This window comes from Clytia hemisphaerica, unplaced genomic scaffold, assembly GCF_902728285.1.
Source record: "Clytia hemisphaerica strain Z4C2 unplaced genomic scaffold, Clytia hemisphaerica genome assembly, whole genome shotgun sequence".
In the NCBI taxonomy this organism is placed as follows: Eukaryota; Metazoa; Cnidaria; class Hydrozoa; order Leptothecata; family Clytiidae; genus Clytia; species Clytia hemisphaerica.
This window is the reverse complement of record NW_027103826.1, coordinates 426,243-453,920: the sequence shown is the minus strand read 5'-3', so window position 1 is coordinate 453,920 and position 27,678 is coordinate 426,243. Positions and strand designations below refer to the sequence as shown.

General features: G+C 34.8%; 1 protein-coding gene across 2 annotated transcripts; it reads left to right on the top strand.

Moving 5' to 3' along the window:
* Window positions 1-5,571: 5,571 nt before the first annotated feature.
* LOC136806747 (uncharacterized) lies at window positions 5,572-24,588 on the top strand. 2 transcript variants are annotated; one of them, XM_067063337.1, is made up of 8 exons: window positions 5,572-5,693; window positions 5,975-6,110; window positions 10,010-10,545; window positions 14,248-14,563; window positions 15,393-15,475; window positions 17,719-17,997; window positions 22,951-23,046; window positions 23,540-24,588. In XM_067063337.1, the coding sequence occupies exons 1-8, from the start codon at window positions 5,582-5,584 to the stop codon at window positions 24,154-24,156; spliced, it is 2,175 nt and encodes a 724-aa protein (XP_066919438.1). In that variant the 5' UTR covers window positions 5,572-5,581; the 3' UTR covers window positions 24,157-24,588. The 2 variants fall into 2 exon arrangements, with proteins under 2 accessions (XP_066919438.1, XP_066919437.1); XM_067063336.1 differs by having other exon boundaries at window positions 5,972-6,110.
* The last annotated feature ends 3,090 nt before the right edge of the window (window positions 24,589-27,678 follow it).

The following is a 27,678-nucleotide window of genomic DNA, read 5'->3' as shown; positions in this document are numbered from 1 at the left end:
CTTTTCCTTAAATTTTATTAAATTATCAAGCTGCGAATTCTTCAAGTATTTTGTTAATGGAATATAATTTTTATTCAAGCAAATGCCTCAATCAATCAATCAATCAATCAATCAACCAACCAATCAATCAATAATTAAATCAATCAATTATTCCTGATTATTTTTTAATGTTTTAATCTTTAAAGCATTAAAGCTTTATAAGTGCATGACATGTTCTTTATGTGGGGGCATTTAGTGAAAGCTATGACTAGTTATTAGTATTACATGCATTATAAACGACTCCAGTCTAGGAGTTTGGCAACCTCGTCCATGCTAGGCTACGTCATATCTTCCTTCGTTTCGAGCGTAAAACTCCTACTCTCGGGATATGAGCACTGCTAAAGGGCCCTAAAGGCAAGGGGGAGGGGGGTTTTCAGGGTTCTTAAATACCGTCACACCGACAAAATTTTGGGTCAAATACCGTAATACCGTCGGTGAAGGAAGCCTAATACCGATACCGATATTATAGTTATGTTTTTTTTCTCGAAAATAATGAATTTTCAGTTATCAAATCTATTGTGTAGTAAGTAACAAATTAGAAACTGTACAAACAAGTCTTGTACTTTATGAGGCCCCCTAGTCAACCCTCAATTCAGGTATTCTCACGCACAAATTTTTGCCAATTCACGTACGAACCAATATATAAAGTGTTTTGCTAGTTTTGTGACCTTATTCTCGATATCGTCGACTTTTTAAAAGGCCTCTTTTACAGCTATTTGAGCTTTCATAAAGCAATATTTTAGGTCTGCCGCGCCAAAACTACTTGCTTGTTACGGGAGGCAAATGCAAAATTAAGCCTTTCCCCCAATAATTTCTTCCTCGCAGACCCGTAAGATGCCTTTTATATTGAGAATTAATTTAAAATCGAGGTTTGGGCCAATCATGGTCTGAGAAGCCGTAGACTTCAACACAGGCTTCATAGAGGTGGTCCTGTGGTGTAACTATAGGACGCGAATTCTAAAGTTTAACCCCCCTATCGGAGTAAAGAAAATAAATGGAAAGAAGAACGCGAGCAAAGCGAGCGCGAAAATTTTTCGACAATTTTCGCTCTCTTTTGTTATTGAAAAACGGCCCTAATTAATACGCTATTGTTAGCCAAGTATGCCTTCTTTGGTCACACAATTTTTGATTTTATTTAACACTGACCATTTGTTAGTCCGATTCGCAGACCTATACTTCCTATAGGAAGAAACTTTTTCGCTAGAGGATGAGCAGAAGCCTAACCATTTGTTGGCAAAAATATGCATCATGATATGTGAATTATTTTTTAATCGTTCGATGCTGCACAAGATGTTTTTACTTTAGTTTAGAACTACCTACTTTTACTAATTATTGAAGGAGTAAATACCGCCTTTACTGTCTCTGAGTTACTGCAGTATATTGTATTGTGTAGTTGCAATATAAGTGAATACGGATAGACGACCATATCATTTAGTGCTGACGGAGAAATTTTATCTAGACTCGTTCGTTGGATGCAGTATTTGCATCACAAAAGTTGTCATTAAAAAAATGCGCCCGCAGAAAAAAAACGAAAATATTTGTTTAGATATCGTAAAGTTTTGCTTATTTTGAATAACCTCACCATGACATGACAATAAGTCAATAGGACATCCAAGAAAATTTTACTGGTTAAAATAGCGGAATAGACTTATCTTTTTTGAAAACTTTTCTGCATGAAACTCCACCCTCGCGAGCCAGGGCCGATAAACGATTCTGCGACTTAAAGAGGCCAGTACCGTATAATTGGAGGAATCGTTATATCCCCCGTCAACGCGTCCATCAGAATCATCAATAGCGTAAGGGGGTTAGATAAGCCATGGAGTCGAGGGTGCATGAAACTCATGAAGAAACTAAATAAAAGGTTTATACCGAAATACCGTTTTTTATTGATAAAAATATCAAATACCGACAAAAAAACAGGCAATTTACTAGTCTAGCATGCTAGACGACTTAACTCAGTAAAAAATAGGAAGTAGAAAACTTGACAGGAGTATCAATATAGTTTATTTTAACCATATCCCGACATAAAAATTTCCCGCTTTCAACAAAAACGTTATAAACGACTGGATTCCCAGTCTAGCAATTTACCGATACCGGTAGAAAATGAAATACCGTAATCCCGTCGTTCTTTTCTCGTACCGATTTACGGGGGGGGGGGGGGGGTAAAAAGGCCCAATACCGTCATACCGTAAAAGTAAAAACCCCCCCGGCAAGGATACAGAAATTTTGTCATATGATTACGTCACTTAAAAGTGGCGCGTGGCCTGGATCCGAGCCTAACACAACGTCGCGCTATATCGAAAGTGAAAGTTTATTTAGGCATGTACATGATTTTAGATACCCATCCCATCCGTTTGTTTTCTCTCTGCAGTTATTGCCCATTGGTATTGGTATTGACATCATATTAGAGTTTCAGGTTGGGTGAGGTATCTTTTGACAAGCAATTTAATATTTCAAACTGAAATTATAACTTTTTGATTTGATCATTTGTGAGTCAAAGGCTCAAACACGTGTGTGGAGTTGACATGCTCGCTCTGCAAATCAGTTTTCTTGTAACATCTTTTAGAGACTTGTATGTTTCAATAACAAAAATAACATCTTATATTTACTTTAATACAATAATGACCGGTTAGTGAGGGCTGTACTGAGAAATATTGCCCGAGGTCAAGTAACGACCGACCGAGCTTGCGAGGTTGTTGCGTTGACCGAGGGCAATATTTTCAGTACAGCCCGAAAAAAACCGGCCATTATTGTATTTGTTAACCGTTTCCTTCAGCTTCGATTGATTTTTAGCGCTTTATCCAGGAAAAATAGCGAAATAAAACAGAAAAAACAAGCGAATAGAGATAAAAAATTGCTATAATTTCTGACGTCAGAAATAAAAAATGAGAGAAATGATGTCAACGCATTGTTCATTTTCCTTTGAAAAAGTGAAGTCACAATGAATTTTCCTAACGACGGGTAACTCTGGACAATGTAGCCTACATTGTAGGCCCGTCGTCATGCGAAAAGAACCAATTGCATTGCGCAAAAAGTTGTGTAGCCCGCTTCGAAAAAGTAACCGGTTAACAAATAAGAATATTGAATTGCTAATGCCGAGGGAAATTTAGATAGTGTGAGATAATTAGGAGTAATTATAAAAATCTTATATATGAAGCCTTCAGCTGAAAAAAAGATTACTTTTTACTCTGCCTATATTGGAAATTCCCGTATGCACCATAAAAATAATCTCTTAGGTTCCAGATAAACAGGGTGTTCGAATAAACGAGGGGGTTGGAAAATTTTCAAGGGGCCGGACCTAATTGCCGGGGGGGGACCTAATTGCCTGGGGGACCTAATTGCCAGGGGGTTGGAAATTGTACTTCTGAAAACCCAAAAATAAGGTAAATTTAGGCTAAAATCAAGCTATTTGGAGCAAAATAGGGGCCTACTCTTTGACAACTAAAAATATTCTTAAAAATTAATAAACGGGGGGTCCCCGGGGGTAATGGTTTTATCTGAAACTGCCGAATAGTGGTTTAAGAGAAGGCAAACATAATAAATAACAATTAATTAATAACAAATTACTCCGCATACATAACTTTCCATCAGCCAGTACAAATGGGATGAATTAAATTATCTCGTCCCTAGATAACTGCTGTGTTGTAAAATTTCTGCTGGATTATAGTTATTCAAAAGGCCTTCACGTTCGCCCACTCCTTTATATATTCAGCATGGCTGGCTGCCAATACACCTCGGAAAATCTGATAAGTTTGAGCGCAAATACACTATATGAGACCAAATAAAAGCAAGGGACTACAATTGAATCAATTGAATAGATCGATTGAATGCGCAATATTACGGAAATAAAATGCTAATACTCCAGCTAATACTTTATTCGTTTATAGGACTTCAGGCGGGAAGATTTGCGGGTTGACACACAATTGCGGAAGACACATCTGGACTTATTGAATATATGAAATTTTGTTTTAATTTCAATTTCAATTTTTCAGTTTTTAATTCAAATTTCCAGATAATTTGAATGAAACTTTTACCATTTTGATCCAGAAACCTGCTGTATTTATATTTTAAAGACCAGAAGCTATTAAAAGGGTTAATAAAGTCTGATTGAAATCAACTTATTTCCAAATGATATCTCATGATTTGAAAATACAATGAGCTTGAAATTTTGACCAGAGATATACACTGATAATTCAAATTAACTTAAATGGTCACCTACTTTTTTGGTATTTTACAGACTCTATTAGAGGGTTTAGTGTAATGCTTAATACAAAATCAACCTCTTAACGTATTCTGAATGATATATCATGATTGCTATGAACTTTTTTTCGTCAGCATTTTCTTTCTATTTTGTCATTTTTCTCATGTTTTCATATTACATCAATCTTTAGGTAGGCCCATTCAGCATGTAGCTTGTTCAATTCCCATTCAACTATTACAGCCAGGAAATTCCCTCAATTGCTGTATGCTGCAGTTGCGGTAGTTTTCATTCGTGGTTAGCCTACAAAGGCTTATAACGGGTTCATATAGTGCTGGTCAATCCCGGGGGGGGGGGGGGTACTTAGGCAAATGGAGGGTACGGTATGTGCCGCCCTTAAGGGTACCTTTTTTGGACTTCCAAAGTCCCGCTAAGGGTCGGAAAAATCAGAAAATCAAATTTCAGTCCCAGTAAGGGTCGGAAAAAAAGGAAAAATTTCAACTTTTTACCCCCTGAAAGATCGAAATTTGGTCAAAATTGGTCAAATTAGTCCCGCTAAGGGTCGTAAAATTCCCAAATTTTTCCTTTGTTTTCTCCTTTTTAGTCCCGGTAAGGGTCCAAAGTTCAAAAGTTGGGCGGCACCCCCCCGTCAGCTCGCAATCCTAGTACCCCCCCGGGTGGTCAATAAATATAAACAAGATAAAGATCTACTATGAAAAATGTAAAAACGATGTACAGTTATACACCACAATTGTAGTAAAAAATTACTACCGCTATTGAGGGATTTCCTTGACTGTATTATCTTAAGGGCTGCATACATTACTAGCAACCATCAGCAATATGTTGTAAAGTGCTCACAATAGATTGAAAAGGTGGACACCTATATTACCAGTTCGATCTGTAATATTATAGGGGGATTGTTTGTAAGAAAATTCCTTTTTATAATGCAGTGTTTCCCAAAAAAAGTGGACAAAGGTTTTAGTGACTGAAATATTAAGTACACGAGTCATATTTTTGGGACAATACGAGAACCTCTTGGTTGGTTACTTCCTACATTACACTCTGCAAACCATATCGTGGAATATTGTTCACCAAAGTATTGTGTATGCTTTGCGTAAGCCAAACCCAACAACAGTGCTCAATGTTAATGATAACAGAGCTTTATACCAGTCTTTAGACCTTATACAAAGTATTGTGTAGTCTTAGTAGCCCTTAACAAAAATGTTAGCGACCGTAGTGTAGTGGTAGAGCATCCGACTGCGGTCGCAGACTTATATACCTACTTTACAAAAATATGCATGAATCTCTTATTAATAATAAAATGTTTACCTTTCAGACTAAAAGATGAAATTAATGAATAATTCAACATTTATTGTACTTTCTATTTTATTATGGCAAATTAATGGAAATCCGATAAATAATGCAAGCACAACTGAATCAACAGCAAAGCCTAAAGGTGAATATTCTATTCTCTTATTAATTTTTTACCTTCCCCAAGGCTTTTTCATTTTAAGGTATTTTGTTTGTTCAGTTTTTCTGCCTTTTCTTTTGGTATTGCTATTGGTATTGTTTTGGTTGAATTTAGTGGCTTTGTCTTTATTATAGTTCAAAAGTTTTCTTGGATTTGATTTTTCTGTTTTTCTTGCTGGATCTAATTATTTATATAATCAAGCAATAGCAAGCGAGAAATTTCTATGTTAAAAAATTGTTAAATAATTTTTTTATTATTTCAAGAAGACGAAGAAACCGTTACAGAAGAAGTTTGGAAAAAAGTTGTAGCGGTTATTGGAACCCTTGTCATCAAAGGAGTTCTGGCTATTCTGGCATATTGCAAGTACAAAAGTACACAAGAAATTGCCACAAAGCTAATGAAGTACATAATTTTCTCCGGGGAATCGTTTGATTCTCAAAATGTGGGAGATAAAATAAGTGGTGTTGTAGAGTTTGAAAAATTTTCCCATTTTGTAAAATGTGTGTTTTATTGTCCATAGAAGGGGGGGGTTTCAAGGGGTACTAAATACCGAAATACCGGCAATTTTTTCTGAAATACCGGAATACCGGACACAATTAACTCTAAATACCGTCACCAAAAACTTTTACATTTCGTTTTGGGCCTATTTCGTGAGGAAAGGTATTTCAACTGCAAGAATTGTTGATGAAATAAGGAGTAAGGGATACCCTGTTGAAAACTTCATTTTCAACTGTTATTAGCTCTAAGTATGTATAGCTCTAAGTGATGTGAAATCAGGGAAAGGGACTCCAGATTGGTTTAGTCCGTCCATTTGCCTTTGGATCAAATTCTACTCTAATAAAGAAAAAGTATATTTGTAAGTGCTTGAGAGAAGGTAGCACTTTTTTTGTTAAAAGTCATTATTTAAAGGATAGTGGATAAAGACTATAACCACAAAAAAGTTGCCACTATTATTATTAATAAGAAGGTGTAAGTTTTGTAAAATATACAATGCAGTAAAATACTGATGTGGACCTACTAAAATTGTAAAATAAAATATTAAGATAGTTATGAAAATATAAATAAATGGATGATATTTATTGCATGATTATATTAAAATAAGTAATTGTATAAATATGTTAAAATCAATTAGTATTAAAGTCTTTATAAAAAAGTATATATTAACCTGGATTTATTAGTTAAATATTGGATTGATTAAAGAATTGGTATTAGGATAGAATTAGTTTAGCAAAACTCGAGACACAACCTACAGAACTTGGATTTTAACAACTGCACAGAGGCAAAGAGAAATAAATAAATAATCTAGAAGAGTTAGAATAATCTGATGATTCTAGTAAGATATAAAATCATCTTGTAAGGCTCTACCAGTGGCTAAGGTGCCAAAGGTGATTTTATCAAGTTCTTTTTCAGTCAAACCTTTTTTAAATTGGTTGTAAGTCTTTTGCCTTAGTTCGACTGGTAAAACATTCCAAACATTAGTCGCCCGATAGCAAAATGATTTCTTCTAACCAACATAATTATATCTGAGCAATTCAAGCTTAAATGAATTCCGGTTTTTGCGCTTGTCACTTCTTGATACCAGTGAAGAAAGTGGTTTTGGTGACAGATTATAGAAAACTGTGAATACCTTTGATGCTATTGAGCCCTTGTAATAATACTCAATTGGTTTCCACTCTGCCTTTTTCAGGACTTCATAATCGGGTACAGACTTTTTAATACGCATTATAAAACGAGCAGCTTTCATGTGAATATTTGGTAAGTATTGAAGATGATTTGAGCTACCCCAAATAAGTATTGCATAGAGGACAGACTGCAGAACACCTTGGAAATAAATTGTCAATAAGGTAATTTTCGACATGGCTCTCATAGTATAGAGTTTCTTAGCTTTTGCGTAAAATTGTTGACACAATTCAGATATATGTGCTTCCCAATTTAAATGCTGGTCTATTGTCACGCCTAGACATTTTGTATTAGGGACGCATTCAACAACTTTACCATTTAGTTTTACAGCCTGTAAAGGACCAATAAAAGGCTTCTTTGAAATCACAAGAATCTTGCATTTCCCTGGATGTATCGTAAGAGAATTTCTCTTTGAATACACTTCTACTTTTTTGGCAGTAACAGCCATTTTTACCATTGTTAAATCAACAGTGTCACCCTCCTCGAAAACAGTTGAGTCGTCTGCAAACATATCAAGCTCTCCATCAATAGGATTGACTTCACTTGGCATATCATTGATGTACGATGAGAAACAATTAGGACCTTGAATGGATCCCTGTGGTACACCATATCGAACATTTGCTTTATAGTCAGGTAGAATTAGGTCATGAACCGCCAAAACCGGGACAAAAATGGTAATCACCAAAAAAAAGCCCCACCCCTAGGAAGATGGGAACACCCTCAAATCCATAATGGCAAACATGGTACTTTTTTCTACAATTAATCAAGGGGAGGACCCTTGATAACTGATTTTTAATGGTTTTCAAATGTCAAGAATAACTAGACAGGGAGATTCCTCTCGATGAGTAGATAAAGAAAATGGGGTCACTTTTGAAATTTGGACCACGTGGACCCGAGATATGACCTCTAAAGTCCAAACAATGACGATTTTGATGGCAGCAGCATTTTTACTGAGATGGGTAAATTGGAACGTCGATGATTTAATTATGTAGCCCTGATCACGGGCTTTCCTCGCCAACGGCTGATCTAAACATATTAAACCATCTTCCTGGGGGTGGGGCTTTTTTTTTTGGTGATTCGTGACATGTTCCTGGACCTCTGTGCAAAATTTCATTTCTACACCATTTTTGTCTGGGTAGTTATGTAATTCTACCTGACTATTATCTGATGTAATACCGTTACGTTGATTATTGTATACTGAGAGCGATCATCTAAATAGGATTTTATGTACTCAAGAAATGATCCAGATATTCCACACCCAGTCAGTTTATCAAGCAAAATAGGATGAGCTACACTATCGAATGCTTTTTGAAAGTCAATAAATAAAACAACAACAACTTTTCCCGAATCAATAGATTTCAGCCATTTCTCTGTCATATGAAGAAGAAGATCTTCACAAGAGCTCTGTTTGCGAAAACCCCATTGAAAATTGCTGAAAAGATTGAATGATTCCAAATGACCAACTAGAGCTTTGCAAATGGATTTCTCAACGACTTTACTTGGTATAGATAACAGTGAAATAGAACGATAATTACCACAATCTTTCTTTGATCCCTTGTTTTTATATATACAGGATACCCTTGCAGTTTTCCAAGTTGATGGAAAGGACCCATGCTCAATACTTTAACAAAAAACTTTGAAAAGGCTTGAAACTGACGTTGCTTCATGTAATTTCAATTCCTTTGAAGAAATATTATCAGGGCCACAAGATTTTCCATTTTTAACAGCTGAGGAAAAACACTTTTGCCACTAGACTGACTAGAGGTGGAGCTGTTTCTGACCCCATGTCACCATGCTACTGTTTGGGAGCTAAAGTGGTATATACATACTGTGTCAAAACTGATCGTTTTAGAAAACATGGGTGTAGTTTTCTAAAATTTAAGAAAGTTTAGCGTTGCAGGCGATTTTTGGAAGTCTCTTTATGAAGAAAACAGTTCGGAAAGATTCTAAAGTTACCAAAATACTGAAGTTTTATGAGTAAATACCGAAATACCGAAGCATTTTTAGGCAATTTACCGTCACTGGCAGCATTTCAAATACCGGAATACCGTACTTTTTCTTCTTAAAATACCGAAATGCCGGACAGAAAAAAGGCCGATACTGTGTTACCGTAAACCTTGAATCCCCCCACCGTAGTGTACCGAGAGGTTGAACATTTCTTTCGTAATTTCATTTCTTGAAACTTTGTTTTGGAACCTTGACAGAGATTTCTAGAGGTAAAAAAGTGACTCTTTTCCTTTTTTTTTTCTTTTTTTTGGATACTATGTTCTTCCCTTGACAAGCCTAGTCTATTTTTGCGTCTAAAAGATAAGCGTCTATTTCAAGCAACACCATCCAAATTCATTAAACCAGTAACAGCCCTAGATAACACTTTAAGAGGTTTGAGTCGTTGTAGTAAATATCATATACTTTGGATAATAATGCTGTGGATTTTCCAGGGGTCTAAGGAAAGTTCGTTTATTTTTCAAGGGGGTAAAAAGTTATTCTAAAACTTATAGTGGCTGATTTTAGTAATATACTCTTAGAGCTCTTTCAAAGAATATAATTATCTCAGTGGAATTCAATATCATAATTTTTTCAATTTTAGGGCCCGCATAAAACAAATTTTATTCTTTTCTCAGATCCGGTGAAGTCAATTATCACATTAAGCATTCATGGTGGAACAAATGGAAAATTTGCTGGAGTTGCTGTGTGTTCATGTCAGGTCTGACTTGCTGGACACAAAAATGTTGTGATCAAAACAATAAATGTATTTGTTGTTGTAAAAAAGGAAAAAGAAATTCTTCATCGGGAACGGGAAATCGACCAAATGATCCACTTCTCATGAAGCAAGGTCCTGAGAAACTGGTTGACATCAGTACAAGCCCAAAACAAAATTTACAGAACGATTTTAAAAACAATAAAAGATTGAATAATGTTGGTATTAATTATTTTTACGATCTTCTTAAAAAATGCAATCGAATTACTTACCGACAATTTTTGGAACGATTCAATGGTTTTTCGAGAAAATTTCGAAGAGCACATTGCTACCATTTTAAAAATCAGAAATGCTGGGATGTTGAGCATAGAGATTATAAAATGTTAGCGGGAATGGGCCTTGAACCGATTCTATATTATGTTGTGTTGGATTGGAACGATTTGAGGTTGAAATTTCAAGGTATGTTGGTATGTATATTTTTAAGACACTTTTCAGTTTTTAATCTTTAAAGGACATCAGAAGTGAGACTAATTATATATAGGTATGTATTCGCCGCGATGAACAGATGGCTTTTGCTACTCTGTTGTCACACCCCTTTCATCTAGGCAAACCTTGGATAAATCTGCTTTTTATGCCTTTATTTTGATTTGAAAATTATAGTATAACCTCCAATCAGCGGACCCTATAATTAGCTAATTAGTGGACAAATATTTGCACGAAATGACCAAAACCCTACTTTTTTCCTCTCTTATTAGTGGACATCTACGGTCAAATTGCTCATAGAAAAAATTAGACAAGATTGACTTATCAAAACTAAACACTTAAAAATTCATTGAACAAATTGCTTACATACGTTTGGAGCGCTCCCTTTATCCTATCGGTTAATTTGCTTACGTCATAAAAATTATAAATTACAGGGACCTCAAGATTATACTAAAAAAACTTCGGATGTTTGGCAACTTTTTCAAAGCTATCAAAGTGATCTGTAAGGTTTCCCTTGCTTTATTGAAATTATGGGGAGGGGGTCTACCTTAACTTTTGTTCAAAAATTAGGATTACATAAAGTCAAAAATTACTTTTCAAAAAGTGTAAAAACACTTCAAAAAAGAGTGCTTAAAATTTATTCGACTTGCTTTCTCCTTCTTTCCTTTCTTTTAGTAGGGGGAAATTTGTAAAATCGCTCGATTTTTTTAGTCAAAGCACTTGTTATACATTTTTGGAAAGCTAAGGGGTAGGGGAATCAAAATAACTTAGGTGCCAATTTTGTTTCGGACACTTTGGTGTGATTTTCGGACAAATACGACTGTCTCGGGCAAAAATCATAGGGTGAAAAAATAATGAAAATTTTAACTTGAGAAAACGGAGACCTGTTGTATATTTTTGGAAAGCTCTCAAAAAATTAAGATTAGTGATATATTGCGAGTATAGGTGATTTCAGTACCTAACTCGAGATATTGAGCTGCCGAAAGCGCAAAAACTGGACAAAACAGCTGGCTCTGGCTGAAAAACACTGAAAACCACTGTTTTTAAGGATTAAAATCTCGAGTTAGGTACTGAAATCACCTATACTCGCAATATATCACTAATCTTAATTTTTTGAGAGCTTTCCAAAAATATATAACAGGTCTCCGTTTTCTCAAGCTGAAATTTTCATTATTTTTTCACCCTACGATTTTTGCCCGAGACCGTCGTATTTGTCCGAAAATCATACCATAGTGTCCGAAACAAAATTGGCACCCAAGTTATTTTGATTCCCCTACCCCTTAGCTTTCCAAAAATGTATAACAAGTGATTTGACTAAAAAAATCGAGCGACCTCAAAAAAACGAACAAATTTCCCCCTACTATTTTGTTTAATTCGCCCTCACGCCCTAACTCTTTCTCGCATTTACTTTAAACGGACGATAGCATCGTCTAATGTATACGCCTCTTTATGATGTAATTCACTATCCCATTGAGTGTTAAAAGATACCAGAAGGTATTTGAATGTAAAGTTAACAGTTAAAATTAATTATCTGGTAAAACTTTACGAAAAGAAATGTTATTGGAAAGAACCATGTGTGTAAAAACCTCCATCTCTCCATCAAAATACCTTGTTTTACAAATATGATCAGAGAGTGTGTGTTTGTCTGTCTTGAGTATGCCAGAGTTAATAATGCTTTTCCCAACAAATAAGTTTTTGTTTTTAGCCTTGTGAATATATTCTTCATAAAAAATGAAAAAATGCCCCAGTATAATCATCATTAAGACATGTCTATTTTAGGTACGTCTCTTTCTCATTGTTAATTTAATTATATATATGGTTGATTACATTTAGCTTAGATTTGTAAAGGACGAGCGGGGCGATAAATCCGTAATAGCCCCGCTTTTTTGTAATCGCCCTGATGTAAACAAAAATTTCTATTGGTTGAAAGAAAAGTATCGTACGATATTTTGATTGATTGGTTAACAAAATATCGTACGAAATTTTTAAGCCAATCAAAATAAGAGTGTCAGTCGAATGTTTTTTTATAGTTTCGAATGTTTTTATAAGTTTCGAAAAGAATAGCGATTGAGTGTTCTTCAATTCTTTTTTTGACTCGGGATTGGCTCATTACTTTTTTCTGTTTTTTGGCACAATGATGCAAAATGATGATTCCTAAAAATAGACGGAGCCCGATTTTCGAAAAAAAAAATTTTTCCGGCCGAAAATGCCGGAAATATGCCGGAGAAATTGTTTTTTTGGCATTTCTCGAGATTTTATCATTAGTTTTTTCTTATTTTTTGCTCAAAGATGCGTAGCAACAATGCCCAAAACTTTTTTCCGGCCGAAAAGGCCGGAAATAAGCCGGAAATCGCAGTTTTTCTAGATTTTCATTGGACTTTTTCTTTATAATTGGTTGTTTTTTCATTCAAAAACATTATTAATAGCAATGCCCACCATCAAGCATGTTTCAATTTTCAATAAAATAGATTTTTGAAGCCGGAACTATTTAAAAATCGCCGGAACAACCTATTTTCGCCGGAAAGACAGTATTCCTTGAATTTTTCGAGCTGTACTTTATATTTTTTTATGAAATTTTGCACACTGATGCAAAATGACAATACCTAAAATGTGACGGAGCCCGATTTTCAAAAAACCTTTTTTTTCCGGCCGAAAATGCCGGAAATATGCCGGAAAAACCGTTTTTTTGACATTTTCTCGAATTTTCATCCTTAGTTTTTTCTGAATTTTTGCAGAAAGATGCATATTCGCAATGCTCAAAACCTGGCCGAGTTTGGTTTTTGAGAAAAAAAATTTTCCGGTTGAAAATGCCGGAAATCGCCGTTTTTGCAGATTTTCACTGGATTTTTTCCTTGTATTTCTATGTTTTTCACACAAAAACATTATTGATAACAATGGTCACCATCAAGCATGATTCAATTGTCAATAAAACTGATTTTTGCGACCAGAACTTTCTACTTATTTTTTTCCCTACAACCCTTCCCTGTCCCCCATCAACAATCAATGATGAATTTATTGCGTTATGCATTTTCGCTAAACGCTATATTTTCTAACTGATATTTTTTCGTTTTTCTCCTCGCATTGCTATCTAACTTTCATCATCAGGTAGGTCCATTCAGCATCTAGCTTGTTATTTCTTTTTCAAAAATCTTTTTCAATAGTGTTGATAGTTTCTCTCAATAGATATGCTTTCATTTTCTTTATTTTTTTGTATTTTGACCAGTTATGTCTTATGTGTTTCATTGTTTCAATGTTCATTGATTAGTTTGATAACCAGGTAGGTCCATAAAAGTATCACTTGTTCTTATGACATTATATTCAAGTTTATACAGTATTTTGATCTATTCTTCTCAAAGACGTTGCCAAACATCCGAAGTTTTTTTTTAACCATCCGATATGATTCAGATAAAACTGAATTTGGGTTGCTTTTGAATAATCATTATTCTTCCATATCCTAGTGTCTCTAGATAGCACTTCGGACCAAAATTTTACACACTTTACCACTTTAATAGTACCTTATACAAAAAAAGCACAGAATTCAAAAGTTTCTAAAAGAAGGATACTTCTAATTAGCGGACACTAACCTTATTCCCCGATGGTGTCCGCTAATTGCTATATAACTGTAAAATTCTTAATCGCAAGCTAAATAAACTTTTTTTACGTTTTTTTTTTTTTCAGGATTCCAGGATTCAAAACTTGAAAGTATCGATGTGGATCCGAAAGAATTTTTCAAACTTTTATTCGACAATGAGCATCCCCCAAGTCAAAAATCATTGGATTTAGAATGGGAAAGCATTTTAAATAAATATCGTCGACAAAATATGTGCCTAACATTCATGAACTTTCCATCTTCTGAATCTGATTCCAAAGATTGGGGAGAAAAGGACCATCAGCTTGCTTTGGAAATTTTGGAATTTGTTCATACTTTGCAATTGAGAAATGCAAATATTGTATGTCGTTCTAATGATACTGGAACAATGCCTGATTTTAAAAGGTGACAGAAATTTGATCATCAGTTTTTCTTGAATTTAATTTTAAGATTTTCGCACCTACTTTAATGGGCTGAATTTACGCGGGGTATAAATTTCGCGGTTAAGCTCATTCGCGAAATTTTAAGATTTCGCGGGGGCTTAATTTTGCGGATGGTATTATCAGGAGACAATATTTTTTATGATTTTGTGCCTCATTTTTACTGCCAAATATTTATCCCATTTAAGTAGTTCAAGGTGAGGGGGAGGGTGCTAGAGTTCTAGAGGGTGCTTAAAGTTCCAGTCTCAAAAAAGACTGGAAAAGCGATAAATACTAAGGTGTTTTTAGGCACACGACAGTGCCTTTAATGTCGAATTCGTTTCCTATGTGACTCTACTCATATATTGGGGGAGTACTTTTGTCTCCCGAATAGACGGGGGTCCGAATAAGCAGGAGGGTAGGAAAATTTCCTAAATTCTAATAAGTGGGGGGATGGAATAAGAGGGGGGATTTGAAGACAGAATTTTTTTTAACTGATATCAATTTGAACAACAAAAAAGAAACTTTAACAAATGAACATGTAAAATAATAATCAATACTAACAAAAAGGAAAATTTTAACAAGTTTAAGGTCTATCTACACTGTAATGAAAATATTAAATGATTCGAATTTAATTAGCGGGGGGTCTTAATAAGAGCGGGGGGGGATGGATTTTTTTTCTTTTAATTGCTACACGATGTTTCATGCTGGTGCAATCTTCAGTCAATGCAGGTGGTATATTTCTTAATATTTGAAAAAGTATTCAAGGAGAACAAAATCGACTGACGCAAGACTCATATTTTTTCTTATTATAGTGTTTGGGAGGTTCAAAAGTCGAATGATTCGGAGAAGATTTTACTGAAGTTGAACAAAAGCGACTTGAAGACTTTTCCCAAGGGTACGTCAATGTCAGAAATTTTTGCAGCTTAAACCTTTCACGAAATCTTTTGTATTTCGCGAAATTTATTTTTGCAAATATGAATGAATGAAATATTTTGCGGATGTTTTTTTTCGCGAATCCCGAAGATAATGTAAAAAATTTTCCTGGTTTTCCTTATAAAGTGGAGAGTGAAAGTAACTGTTTTGACGATTGTTAAAGGTTTTTTTTAAATAAGAGTGATATCGTTTGCATACTTTTAATTCACAACCTTTTTCACATTAGATTGACATAGCTTTGGAGCAAGATTGGTTAAAAAGAGGAAAAGAAAAATATTTTTTGCTTATGTCAACATAATATAACAATAGCAAGACTATTGATACCTGACCTGATATGAAATATGTGTCTGATATGAAACGGAAACACTTATGTAAAAACAAAACCCTTTAACGTCCCTTGTTATGAAAACTTTAGAAAAGGATAGTACACATTTGTTGTTATAAGCAACCCCAATTTTTGACACAGGGCTAAAGACTTTTTCAGCCAAAAAGTTGCTTATTATGGATTTTGAGTCAAAATGCCTAAAAACTTCAAAAAATTTAACTTTTTATATTATTTTGTGACCGAAATACATCAAAATCGTTATTCAAACACCATCAATACACATTTTAATGCCAAAATTATGTCGAAAATGCCTTTCTTTTAGGTATTTTTGGTTACTTTCCAGGGTCATGCTCAGTTCCAGGGCTAGGTTGATAAGGCCAAGTTTTGGCCATTCTCAGGGCTGGACCCTTAGCAACTCGGTTGCCAATATAAAAAAATGTGTGTATTTTATTCTCAACTTCAGTTGAGCTACAATCTGACAATGTCTGTCTGTCTGTGTGTCTGTGTATGTGTCTGTCTGTCTGTCACAAAAACTTTAGGGCAGCCTGGAGACTTCAAAAATGCTTGGATTTGGCTGAAATTTGGCACACTTGTTCCTTGGGTGAATATCTGGGGGTGTTTTTTTCATTTTTTGAAAATTTTGATTTTTGGGGCCTGGGGACGAGTTTTTCGCCAAAACGAGGCTAAAACTTTGGGGCAGCTTGGAGACTTCAAAAATGGTCGGATTTGGCTGAAATCTTGCACACTTGTTCCTTGGGTGAAGTTCTGGGGGTATTTTTTTCATTTTTTCAAAATTTTAATTTTTGGGGCCTGGGGACGAGTTTTTCGCCAAAACGAGGCTAAAACTTTGGGGCAGGCTGGAGACTTCAAAAATGGTCCGATTTGGCTGAAATTTTGCACACTTGATCCTTGGGCAAATCCCGGGGGGTGTTGTTTTCATTTTTTCAAAATTTTGATTTTTGGGGCCTGGGGACGAGTTTTTCGCCAAAACGAGGCTTAAACTTTGGGGCAGCCTGGAGACTTCAAAAATTGTTCGATTTGGCTGAGATTTTGCACACTTGTTCCTTGGGTGAATATCTGGAGGCTTTTTTTCATTTTTTGAAAATTTCGATTTTTGGGGCCTGGGGACGAGTTTTTTGCCAAAAGGAGGCTAAAACCCAAAATGCTATAATTTTTCTTAAGCCATTAAGTTTACAATTGGGTCTACGAGTGATTTCAAAGATACTGAAGTTGAGCCAGTACGGTTAGCACGTTCGACAGTTTTTGATAACAGTGAGTTTTAGAAAATTTCACAAATCAAAAAATTTCTGACATTAAAGTATGATTTAAGTATTTGATAAATTAGGGATAGATGACCCTCTCCAGGATGGGGTCAAGCAGTCCCATTTTTCTTTTTATAACATTTGTGCTTCTCTCACTTTTGTCCTTGGGACAAAATCAGCGTGTCAATCAGTATTTCCCTAACTTTTTGTTCCATGAAACAAAAAAAAGAAACCATGAAACACGCACCTTTTTTCTTGTGTTGGTGGGATGAAGCATGTTGCATTGCATTAACGCGAAAAAAAACTTCTCGTGTCTTAAGTACCAGAATTTGGCAATTTTTTAGCAAGGCACCACCCTTTTTTGCAGTTAGTACAGAGTTAAGTGATTTCATCCAATTCAAATGGCACACCACCACAGTACTAACGGGTATAGTGTCTTGTACGAACTACTTGACCCCTTGTTCTGTCTGTTATTTTAATTGGTATATTAGTCCTTTCTCTTTAAGTCTTCACTCTATTTTGTTACAAGATATCCCCTTGAATGTAGTTACCACGTGGTAGCAAAACAGCGCACGCTAAAAGCATATATTGACATTAATTTTACTGTTCCTCACTCAGGTAAAGATGTATCGTCAACTCAAATGCTGAATCAAAGAACTTACTTCGTAGCTAAAGATGGAACAACCAAAGTCGAAGCTCCAAACCTTTTCAAGATTAATGATTTAAATACCCTGGAAGTTGAGATTGAAATCGATTCTTCGAAAATCCCGTCGAATTTTGAAAATGTACGCTGCCGAATATATGTTGGTGAGGAACCACTTGAAGGAGAAAATGCGAACGGTCTAAATTCTAATCAAAGACCATGTTTAGAAAGTCCTTTACTTATCGTCAAATCAGGTGATTAATTTCTTACATATAACTTTTTCTTATTTTGATGATAAGGGAAATTATATGGCGATGCTCAAGGTTTGGAACCGAACCTCCAGTTTCAGGTCTCTCACAGTTGAAATTTATAATCCTACTACATTTCTTTAACATAGTCTTACTGTTACGAAAGCGTCCATCGAAAAGGCCCCCAAGCAGTTGGCGGGATAACGTGACAGGGACCTTTTTGTAGCTTTGTAGCTTGATTACGTAATTTGGAATTTTCTTTTCGTGATTGCGTGATGAGAGGTCAAAATGTGATCGTGATTTGAACAATTTTGAGCCGTGAAACGTGATTTGGACTTTTTTTAAAGGGATGCGTGATTGTCTATTCTTTTGCTGATTTGCGTGATCGTGATTGAAGACAAAAAATTGCGTGATATCGTGATGAGACTTACCGCTGGGGGGGGGCTCACCAAAGATCTTGATATTGGACCGGCCATTATTTTATCTAAATATTCGTTTTTAGCGACTTTTAAGTGAAACTTCTTTTAATTATTAAGAACAATGAAAATAATGCTTTTAAAAAATATTAGCCACACGACAATGGATGGATTACACAGGGTGTCCGTAAAAAAGTATCGAATCGATATACAACTATGAATAAAAAGTTCATATGTGTATATTAACTAAACTGTATTTTGAGTTCTTTTCCTCATTTTGGACCTACCCTGGTGGATGGAGGTCCTTTAACCCTTCAGACCCGAATGACGTACATGAACGTCCAAAATGAGCTCATATACCGAGTCTCAGACTTAAAGCCATTGCTCCTAACCACTTGATTTAAAATGGCATAAACAAAAATACCTTCCCAATGGTACCAAAATCATTGTCTAACTCTCAAGTTACAAGCTTTGACGCTGTTTTTTTTAGTTTTGGTTTCAAAAAAAAAGATTTTTCAAAAAATGTTGCGCGCTGGAAAGGTTAAATTAACCGATCGGATTTTCTTATTTTGGGAAATTCCCTTATGTCATTTTTAGGGAAAAAGAGCATTTCTCGCGATTAGATAGATTTTTTTTCTGAGTTTTTGCACTTTGATGTAAAATGGTAATATTTAAAATCTGATGAAGCCCGATTTTCAAAAAACAATTTTTTGGGGCAAATTTGGGCAAAAAATGTGCCAAAAATGGGGTTTTCTGGACTTGTGTGAAATTGCTTCATTAGTTTTTTCTAATTTTTTAGACTGCTCACTATACAGGGGGGGGGTCAGTGTACCAGAAGGTGGCATGTATCCTGGGGTGGGTGGGTGTTTGAGAAAAAAATCTGTCATGTACTACCTGTGTACTATAATTGGGGTGTTGGGTCCAAAATCGAATTTTATTTTTACTACCTGTGTACTATAATTGGGGTGTTGGGTCCAAAATCGATGTTAAAAGTGTGGAAACAAAAAGGTTCAGAAATTATCTGCTAAAATAGAAATGTAAAGTTGTTCTATTATAAATTGATCAAGCCAAGTTTGTCCAAGATCATTCTTCCAAACTTCTTGGAATGAATTGAAATCCTACTAGATCCCACTGAAATGAAGGTTTATTGAGTCAATGTAAACATTCAAACATTTGAATTCAAACATTCAACATTGGTGCCAACTCTCACGCATTGGGTGTGAGACTCATGCATTTCCACATGGTCTCGCGTAATTTTTGAAAAGTTTGATTTCTCACGCATTTTGGATTTTTGAGAAAAATTTTCCTGTTTTTCCGATTTTTGGAAAAAAGTTTTCCCAATTTCCCGATTTCCTGATTTTCCGAAAAAGGGTTTTCCCGATTTCCCGAATTTTGGAAAAATGTTTACCCGATTTTCTGATTTTCGGAAAAAAAGTTTCTTTATTTTCCGGATTTTTCTAGGTAGTGCCTGGTAGTAAATGGGGGGTATGGGGTGGTTTTGGTTTTTTTCCAGGTACTACCCGGTAGTAAATAGGGGGTATGGGGTGGTTTTGGGATTTTTCCATGTAGTATGGTGTACTTCAGGGGTGGGTGGGTGTCAAGTTTTGAAAAATACCTTGTAGTACACATACATGCCGCTTTCTAGTACACTGACCCCCCCTTGCACTATACTTTCTTACTCTCTTGCTATTGGACCTACCCCGGTGGAGGTCCTATAAATTAACCTTTGTCCGTCCGTCCGTTAGTTACCAGCTTTTCTCGAGATTGGCTCATTAGTTTTTTCTGATTTTTTGCACAATGATGCAAAATGGCAATGCCCAAAATGTGACGGAGTCCGATTTTCGAAAAAAAAATTTTGGGGCCAAATTTGGGCCAAAAAACGGCTAAAAAACGGGTTTTTTGGACTTTGTGAAAAATTGGATCATTAATTTTTTCTGATTTTTTGCACGAAAGTAGGGTACCATCATAGGTATAAGATGGCTTAAGCAGATTTTTGCAAAAAAATTTTGTTGGCTCAAAAAAACGCATGTTTATCTATAAGAATCCTATTAATAAGCATACATCAATGTTCTTAGTCAAATTACTCAATTTTTTTATGAGATAGATGTTTTTTTCTGCTCAAGAGGGCTTACTTTTGAAGAATATGTGTGTTTAGACAGGAAATGTGGGTTGCTTGGCGTTTTTTTTATAGAAAAACTGGCCAAATTCGATATTTTTTTATAAGCACATTATCAATTACTTAGGTATTGGCTTTTCTCGAGATTGGCTCTTTCATTCTTTATGATTTTTTACACAAAGATGCATAACTATAAACCCTTGAATGTGACAGAACCTGATTTTCGAAAAAAAATGTTTTTGGGCAAATTTGGGCCAAAAAACGGCTAAAAAACAGGTTTTTTGGACTTTGTGAAAAATTTGATCATTAATTTTTTCTGATTTTTTGCACGAAAGTAGGGTACCATCATAGGTATAAAATGCTCAAGCAATTTTTGCAAAAAAATTTGTTGGCTCAAAAAACGCATGTTTATCTATAAGAATCACTATTAATAAGCATACATCAATGTTCTTAGTCAAATTACTCAATTTTTTTATGAGATAGATGTTTTTTTCTGCTCAAGAGGGCTTACTTTTGAAGAATATGTGTGTTTAGACAGGAAATGTGGGTTGCTTGGCGTTTTTTTTATAGAAAAACTGGCCAAATTCGATATTTTTTTATAAGCACATTATCAATTACTTAGGTATTGGCTTTTCTCGAGATTGGCTCTTTCATTCTTTATGATTTTTTACACAAAGATGCATAACTATAAACCCTTGAATGTGACAGAACCTGATTTTCGAAAAAAAATGTTTTTGGGCAAATTTGGGCCAAAAAACGGCTAAAAAACAGGTTTTTTGGACTTTGTGAAAAATTTGATCATTAATTTTTTCTGATTTTTTGCACGAAAGTAGGGTACCATCATAGGTATAAAATGGCTCAGGCAGATTTTTGCAAAAAAATTTTGTTGGCTCAAAAAACGCATGTTTATCTATAAGAATCACTATTAATAGCATTCATCAATGTTCTTAGTCAAATTACTCAATTTTTATGAGATAGATGTTTTATCTGCTCAAGAGGGCTTACTTTGAAGAATATATGTGTTTAGACAGGAAATTTGGGTTGGTTGGCGTTTTTTTATAGAAAAAACTGGCCAAATTCGATATTTTTTTATAAGCACATTATCAATTACTTAGGTATTGGCTTTTCTCGAGATTGGCTCTTTCATTCTTTATGATTTTTACACAAAGATGCATAACTAATAACCCTGAATGTGACAGAACCCGATTTTCGAAAAAAAATGTTTTTGGGCAAATTTGGGCCAAAAAACGGCTAAAAAACAGGTTTTTTAGACTTGTGAAAAATTGAATCATTAATTTTTTCTAATTTTCTGCATAAAAGTAGGGTACCATCATAGGTAAAAGATGGCTTAAGCAGATTTTTGCAAAAAAAATTTGTTGGCTCAAAAACGCATGTTTATCTATAAGAATCACTATTAATAAGCATACATCAATGTTCTTAGTCAAATTACTCAATTTTTTTATGAGATAGATGTTTTTCTTTTCTCACGAGTGTTTAGACAGGAAATTTTGGTTGTTTGGCATGTTTTTATAGAAAAACTGGCCAAATTCGATATTTTTTTATAAGCACATTATCAATTACTTAGGTATTAGATTGATTGGCTCTTTCATTTTCTACGATTTTTTGCATAAAGATTCATAATTATAAACCCTCAAATGTGACGGAGCCCGATTTTTGGAGAAAAAAATTTTGGGGTATATTTCAGCTAAAAAAACGTGACCTAAGTTATAAACGTGTTAAATGCATAATCCAGGTAGGTCCATCAAAGTATCACTTGTTTGTTTTATTTTTATCTGATTCTAATCATCAGGTAGGTCCATTCAGCTTTGCTTGTTTTCCTTTCACCTTTAAAAGACATACATTTGTGCAACAAGGTAGATTTTAAAGGGCTGTTGATTAATAGGTTAAAACAAACTTTTCAAGTAAGCCTGTATTGGGGAGAGAGTACTTTCTCATATTTTGGTGAAATAATTGAAATAAATTACTTTTCAACTCAATGACATGTTCAAACTCGATTCTTTTTTTCTGGACATCCTGTATTTTGATGCTTAGGAATGATACTGCGTCAATAGAGAGTTGGTACTTTCAATTCTCAACTTTTTTCCAAGCCTTCTGTCAGCGTTTTTATGTTTACTAGTGGAACATAATTCTGAATAATCCCTGGGGGATTTCTTATTCACATAAGAAAAAGCAGAAAAAGAAATCATAAGCACTAAATCACTAAAATTCTTAGAAAATTGCACAAAAATACTCCCAAAATAGCGAAATTAAAGAACATTTTCAGGCTTAAAACTCAAAAAGCTAAGAACAGGGGGACTTCAAAAATTCAGTTCTTCTTATAAAGAAAACCGGTACGTCACTCTTAATCTGAATTTTGTCATAGTTTTTGTGTGATTGTTGTATTTACAAGTAACCTCTTCTGTTTAGCTCCGACACAATCAACATCCCATGTAGCTCAACCAGCTAGTAATCCACGTCCAACCCCGCCCGTTAAACCTTCAGCTCCGACTGACCAACCTGATGGTATGTTTTTATATTTTGTTGAATGAAGAAAATTAAATGAAATCGTTTTAACGTTACCTTAAGAAGATGAACTTTCGCGTCTTTGCAAAAATTTGGTCATTCTTCCAAAACAAATTAGAAAGACACTCCGAAGAGATACACTTATAGTGACTGTAATTTAGGGACGACATTCCTGTAACGTTTCACGCCTTCTATCTACTGGTCAAATGAACCAAAATCTTTCAGCGAGAAAAATATCCTGGAATTTTATCCGTATTAGGAAATTTCTTTTTTCTCTTATCCCCTATATAAAAAGCATGGTTTTGAAAATGCTTATTGAGCTGTAAATAATGTAAATTAAAACCCCTAACCATTGAAAACAAGAAATTTTCATCCAACTTGAGTCCTTTTTTCTAATGAAAAATTCATTCGTCAACAAGAAAGTATATACAAAACACAATGAACGTTTATCAAGGGTAAAATAATTTTCTTCATATTGTTATTCTTTTCTTAGCATTTGTAGCGCCTACATTACAATCAAACTACTTACTACAAGACGTATTCAAAAAGGCTGCCCACAAAAGAGAGCTGGCAAATTTCCTGGAGAAAGGTTGTAGATGGTATAAGGTAGGCCAAGGAGTTTTCACAGAAAGAAACGACCAGTTAGAAGACATGAAAAATAATATTTCTTTTATTCATAATAAAAAGTTTTTGGTCAAATTGAAACCTAAATTACCAGACCTGACTTGGGGTGTATTACAACAATCATGTGTGGATCTTGGCTTGGTCGAGTTACAACATCTCAACTTACGAAAGGATAAGGCTCTAGACACACTCAGTGATCTTGAGACTGATGATATAGCTAGGGCTTTAAGTCACCAAAATGGCTGGCAACTTGTCTATGATACCTACGAAAAATGGTTCGATGAACACGAGAAAACAGAAATCGAAGCATCGCATCAATATGTATATGGGAGAGAAAATCCAACAAATCAATTATTGGAGCTGATCAACCAATGGAACCCAGACTACACTATTCGACAATTCTATAATGTCTGCACTGGTCAATCACTTCGTTACAATGATGTTGGTAAATTTATTCGCCAGCTTTGTGGCGAGGGAAAGCCATAACTAATCACTTTTTTAATACAGTAAAACCTCCAATTAACGGACTTTGAAAGGCGGACATCTCTGATTAGCGAACAATTCTATTTTACCCGACCAATTCCTAGTCAAATTCTCGTAAACACGTTTCTAAAAGGCGGACACTCAATTTGTGGACCTTCCAATTAGCGGACAAACCCCAAGCTTTTTTTATTTTTGAAGCCCCAGTGGGACCACCCTCGATTATTTTTTATCTAGAAAAGCTATGGCCATAAAAGTTGGTACAGATGTTCTCCATCATGACACAAACTTGCAGGAAGAAAAAAAAAATTTGATGACTGTTATCACAAAATTTTCACCTTTTGGAAAAAAACCCAAATGTATAATTTACAAAAATTACTTTCACAGTCGAACCAATAAAGATATTCAGATTCTGTTTAAAAATTCTGAAAGATACAAGGTTTTTCTTTCACATAATTACGGGCTTTTTATTTTCCATCAAGACTTGAAATAAATGTTAAATCTATTTAAAATCTATGCTGAAGATGAGTAAAATTTACATTGTCAAGACCTATCACTTGTCAAAATTTGGATATGATTGAATAAATAGTTCCAAAGGTATCAGCATTTAAAAATTTAAGTTTTAGGCGATTTTAGCTGGGTTTTATATCACGTTTCACAATAAAGTCATAGAAACTGATCTAGAGGACCTATAAGACCCTAAAAATTTGCACGAGTACTCTTTTACTAAAAGTCAGAAAGATTTTACGGCCCTAATTGGCGTAAGCCCAAAATTAGGCTGTGGCGGAATAAGGGCCGACGTAAAAGGGGCCGGCGTTAAATTAGGGTCGGCGTAAAAAGGACCGATAAGGTAATAAATTTCAGGAATCTCAAGACGACTAACATTCATAAAAACTAAACATGTTGCATTTTAATAATCATTCTATTGTTCTTCCATATCCTACCGTCCCTGTAAAATCACTTTGGGACTAAAATTTTACACTTTTAACCCTTCATAGTACCTTATACCAAAATAAGAGCACAAATTTAAAAAGTTTCTAAAAAGCGGACACTTCTAATTAACGGACACCAACCCTATTCGTCCGCTTATTGTGGAGGTTGATGCACTTTTTGAATTAAAGTCTGTTTCAATATAATCTGCAGCAGCGGCAAATAGATAGAATTCAAATTAAATAGCGGTTTTGTGCTTGTTAAAAAGATATTTAAGAGTGGAAAAATACCAAGAATGAAAATAATAATCAAAACAATTTGGAAAATGAAGAATAAGCTTCCTGAAGAATTGAGCTGTAATTTCCATTTTCAGAGCAGTGATTCTTTGATCTTAGAATATCATCACTGTGAAAAAAATATTTAGAAATATTAAATCGAAACATATAACCCAAATTTTGTCACTGATTGACTTACTAGCAATCAAAATAAAACAAAAAAATAGTCCATTTTATTGCCAACCAGGGAAGAGTTCCAAGCTGTATTGTTTGACTGAATAAATATTTTTTGCCGTTTATTCTGGAAAGTTTATTTTGGCCGTAAAAATCGGATTTTCTTATTTGGGGAAATTCCGTTTTGTCAATTTTAGGGAAAACGATCATTTCTCGCCATTAGCTTAGTATTTTTTTCTGATTTTTCAGTTTGCCTTTTTTTCTATTTTTTTATAACGTTGACCTTTAGGTAGGTTCATTCAGCCTGCATGGTAGACGATGTTATCGTCCGTTACAATGATAGTAAAGGCGGGAAAATATGGCGGTATGGCGTTATGGCGGTATACGGGAAAAAATCGGTGGGAGAGTTTCGAGGAAAAAATCGGCGGCAACTCTACCGACAGTAAACTCTTTTCGGTAAAAAATCCGTTTGCGAATTTTCTTCGGCTTTGAGCCTTTTTCTTAGATAGTGATTCGTCTTAGACTATAACATAGTCTACCTGCATGGTGGCTTGTTTTTTTACACTCTGAATAATTGGAATATTTTGTAAATTTTGTTAATTAATTTTCTAAAATGATTTTGTTATAGTTTATGTTTTATATATTTTTTACTATTATCTTTCAGATTTTTTATACTAGACCTTACTAGAACCTGTTTATACTATCTTGAGTTTAGGGACGACCCTGAAATTAATCAAAGGTTGTACTTTTTGCCGTAAATATAAGATGATGGTTTCAATCTTTTTTAGATTCGATTTCGCGAAAATGGCAGAAATTTATAACATAAAAATCTAAAGAATTCTGCATTTTATTAAAAAAAGACAAAAAGAACGACAAATTTCGCCGTCCACAACCCCGACTGAAAGTGACACTACCACCTACGACAAATTTCATTAAAAAAAGACAAATTACATAATTTAAAGAAAGACCCCGGTGGGGGTACTAGGGTTGCGAGCTGACGGTGGGGTGTCGCCCGACTTTCGAACTTTGGACCCTTACCGGGACTAAAAAGGAAAAAACAAAGGAAAATTTTGGGAATTTTACGACCCTTAGCGGGACAAATTTGACCGATTTTAACCAAAATTCGATCTTTCAGGGGGCAAAAAGTTGAAATTTTCCTATTTTTCCGACCCTTAGTGGGACTGAAATTAGATTTTCTGATTTTACCGACCCTTAGCGGGACTTTGGAAGTCCAGAAAAGGTACCCTTAAGGGCGGCACATACCGTACCCTCCATTTGCCTAAGTACTCCCCCCGGGAGAAAGACAAATCTTTACGATTTTGTAACCTTACCTTTTAGTGTCAAATTGAACATTTTTTGAGTTTAAAGCCACAAAGGGCTGGAAAAAAATCTGCAACTATTCGGTTACAAGAAAAATAAAGCCTTTAAATATGCGCCGTTGTCATGGCGAGGGGTTTAATCTAGCGCCTATTCATATTACTAGATAAAGCTTACACTACACTAACTGCTACCTTTCAAATAATATGTTTAAATATTATTACAGGCACGACGGAAGCTTTTTATATCTGGTACGGCGAATGAGGAAATTTAAGCGATTTTATAGCGATTTGACCGACGAAGAGGAAAACTTCGTGTATTTTTGTGAAAATCTGGTACGGCGGCCGCCGTACCTGCCGTACCCGTTGCGTCGTGCCTGTATTACTATTACTTATTTATTTACTTATTTTTATCCTTTTATTTTTTACGAGGCCATGATACACTTGTCAATATTAAATCAATATTCAAAAACTGTTACTATATATGGATATAAATCTAAAATTGATCGCTTCCTTACACTTATCCACTTATCAATAATCTAAATTATATTCAATCATAGAATATTGATATGATATAATTTGGGCCCTTACACTTGCTCAATATTATAGGTAGTATTGCAAATAATAGGAACATAATAGGACCCTTAAAAAGGGTCCCCCAACAAATATTTCACTTTCTTACCTGTTTTTAGGATATTTAGCAACTTTTGTACATGGTCCACTAATTAAAATCAAAATTTTTTTCTCACAGTACCTCCCCTAAAATCAGACACGGTAATCGAACAGCTATCGTTTGATTTTGTTAGACAGTTTGACAGTCGGATTACAAAAAA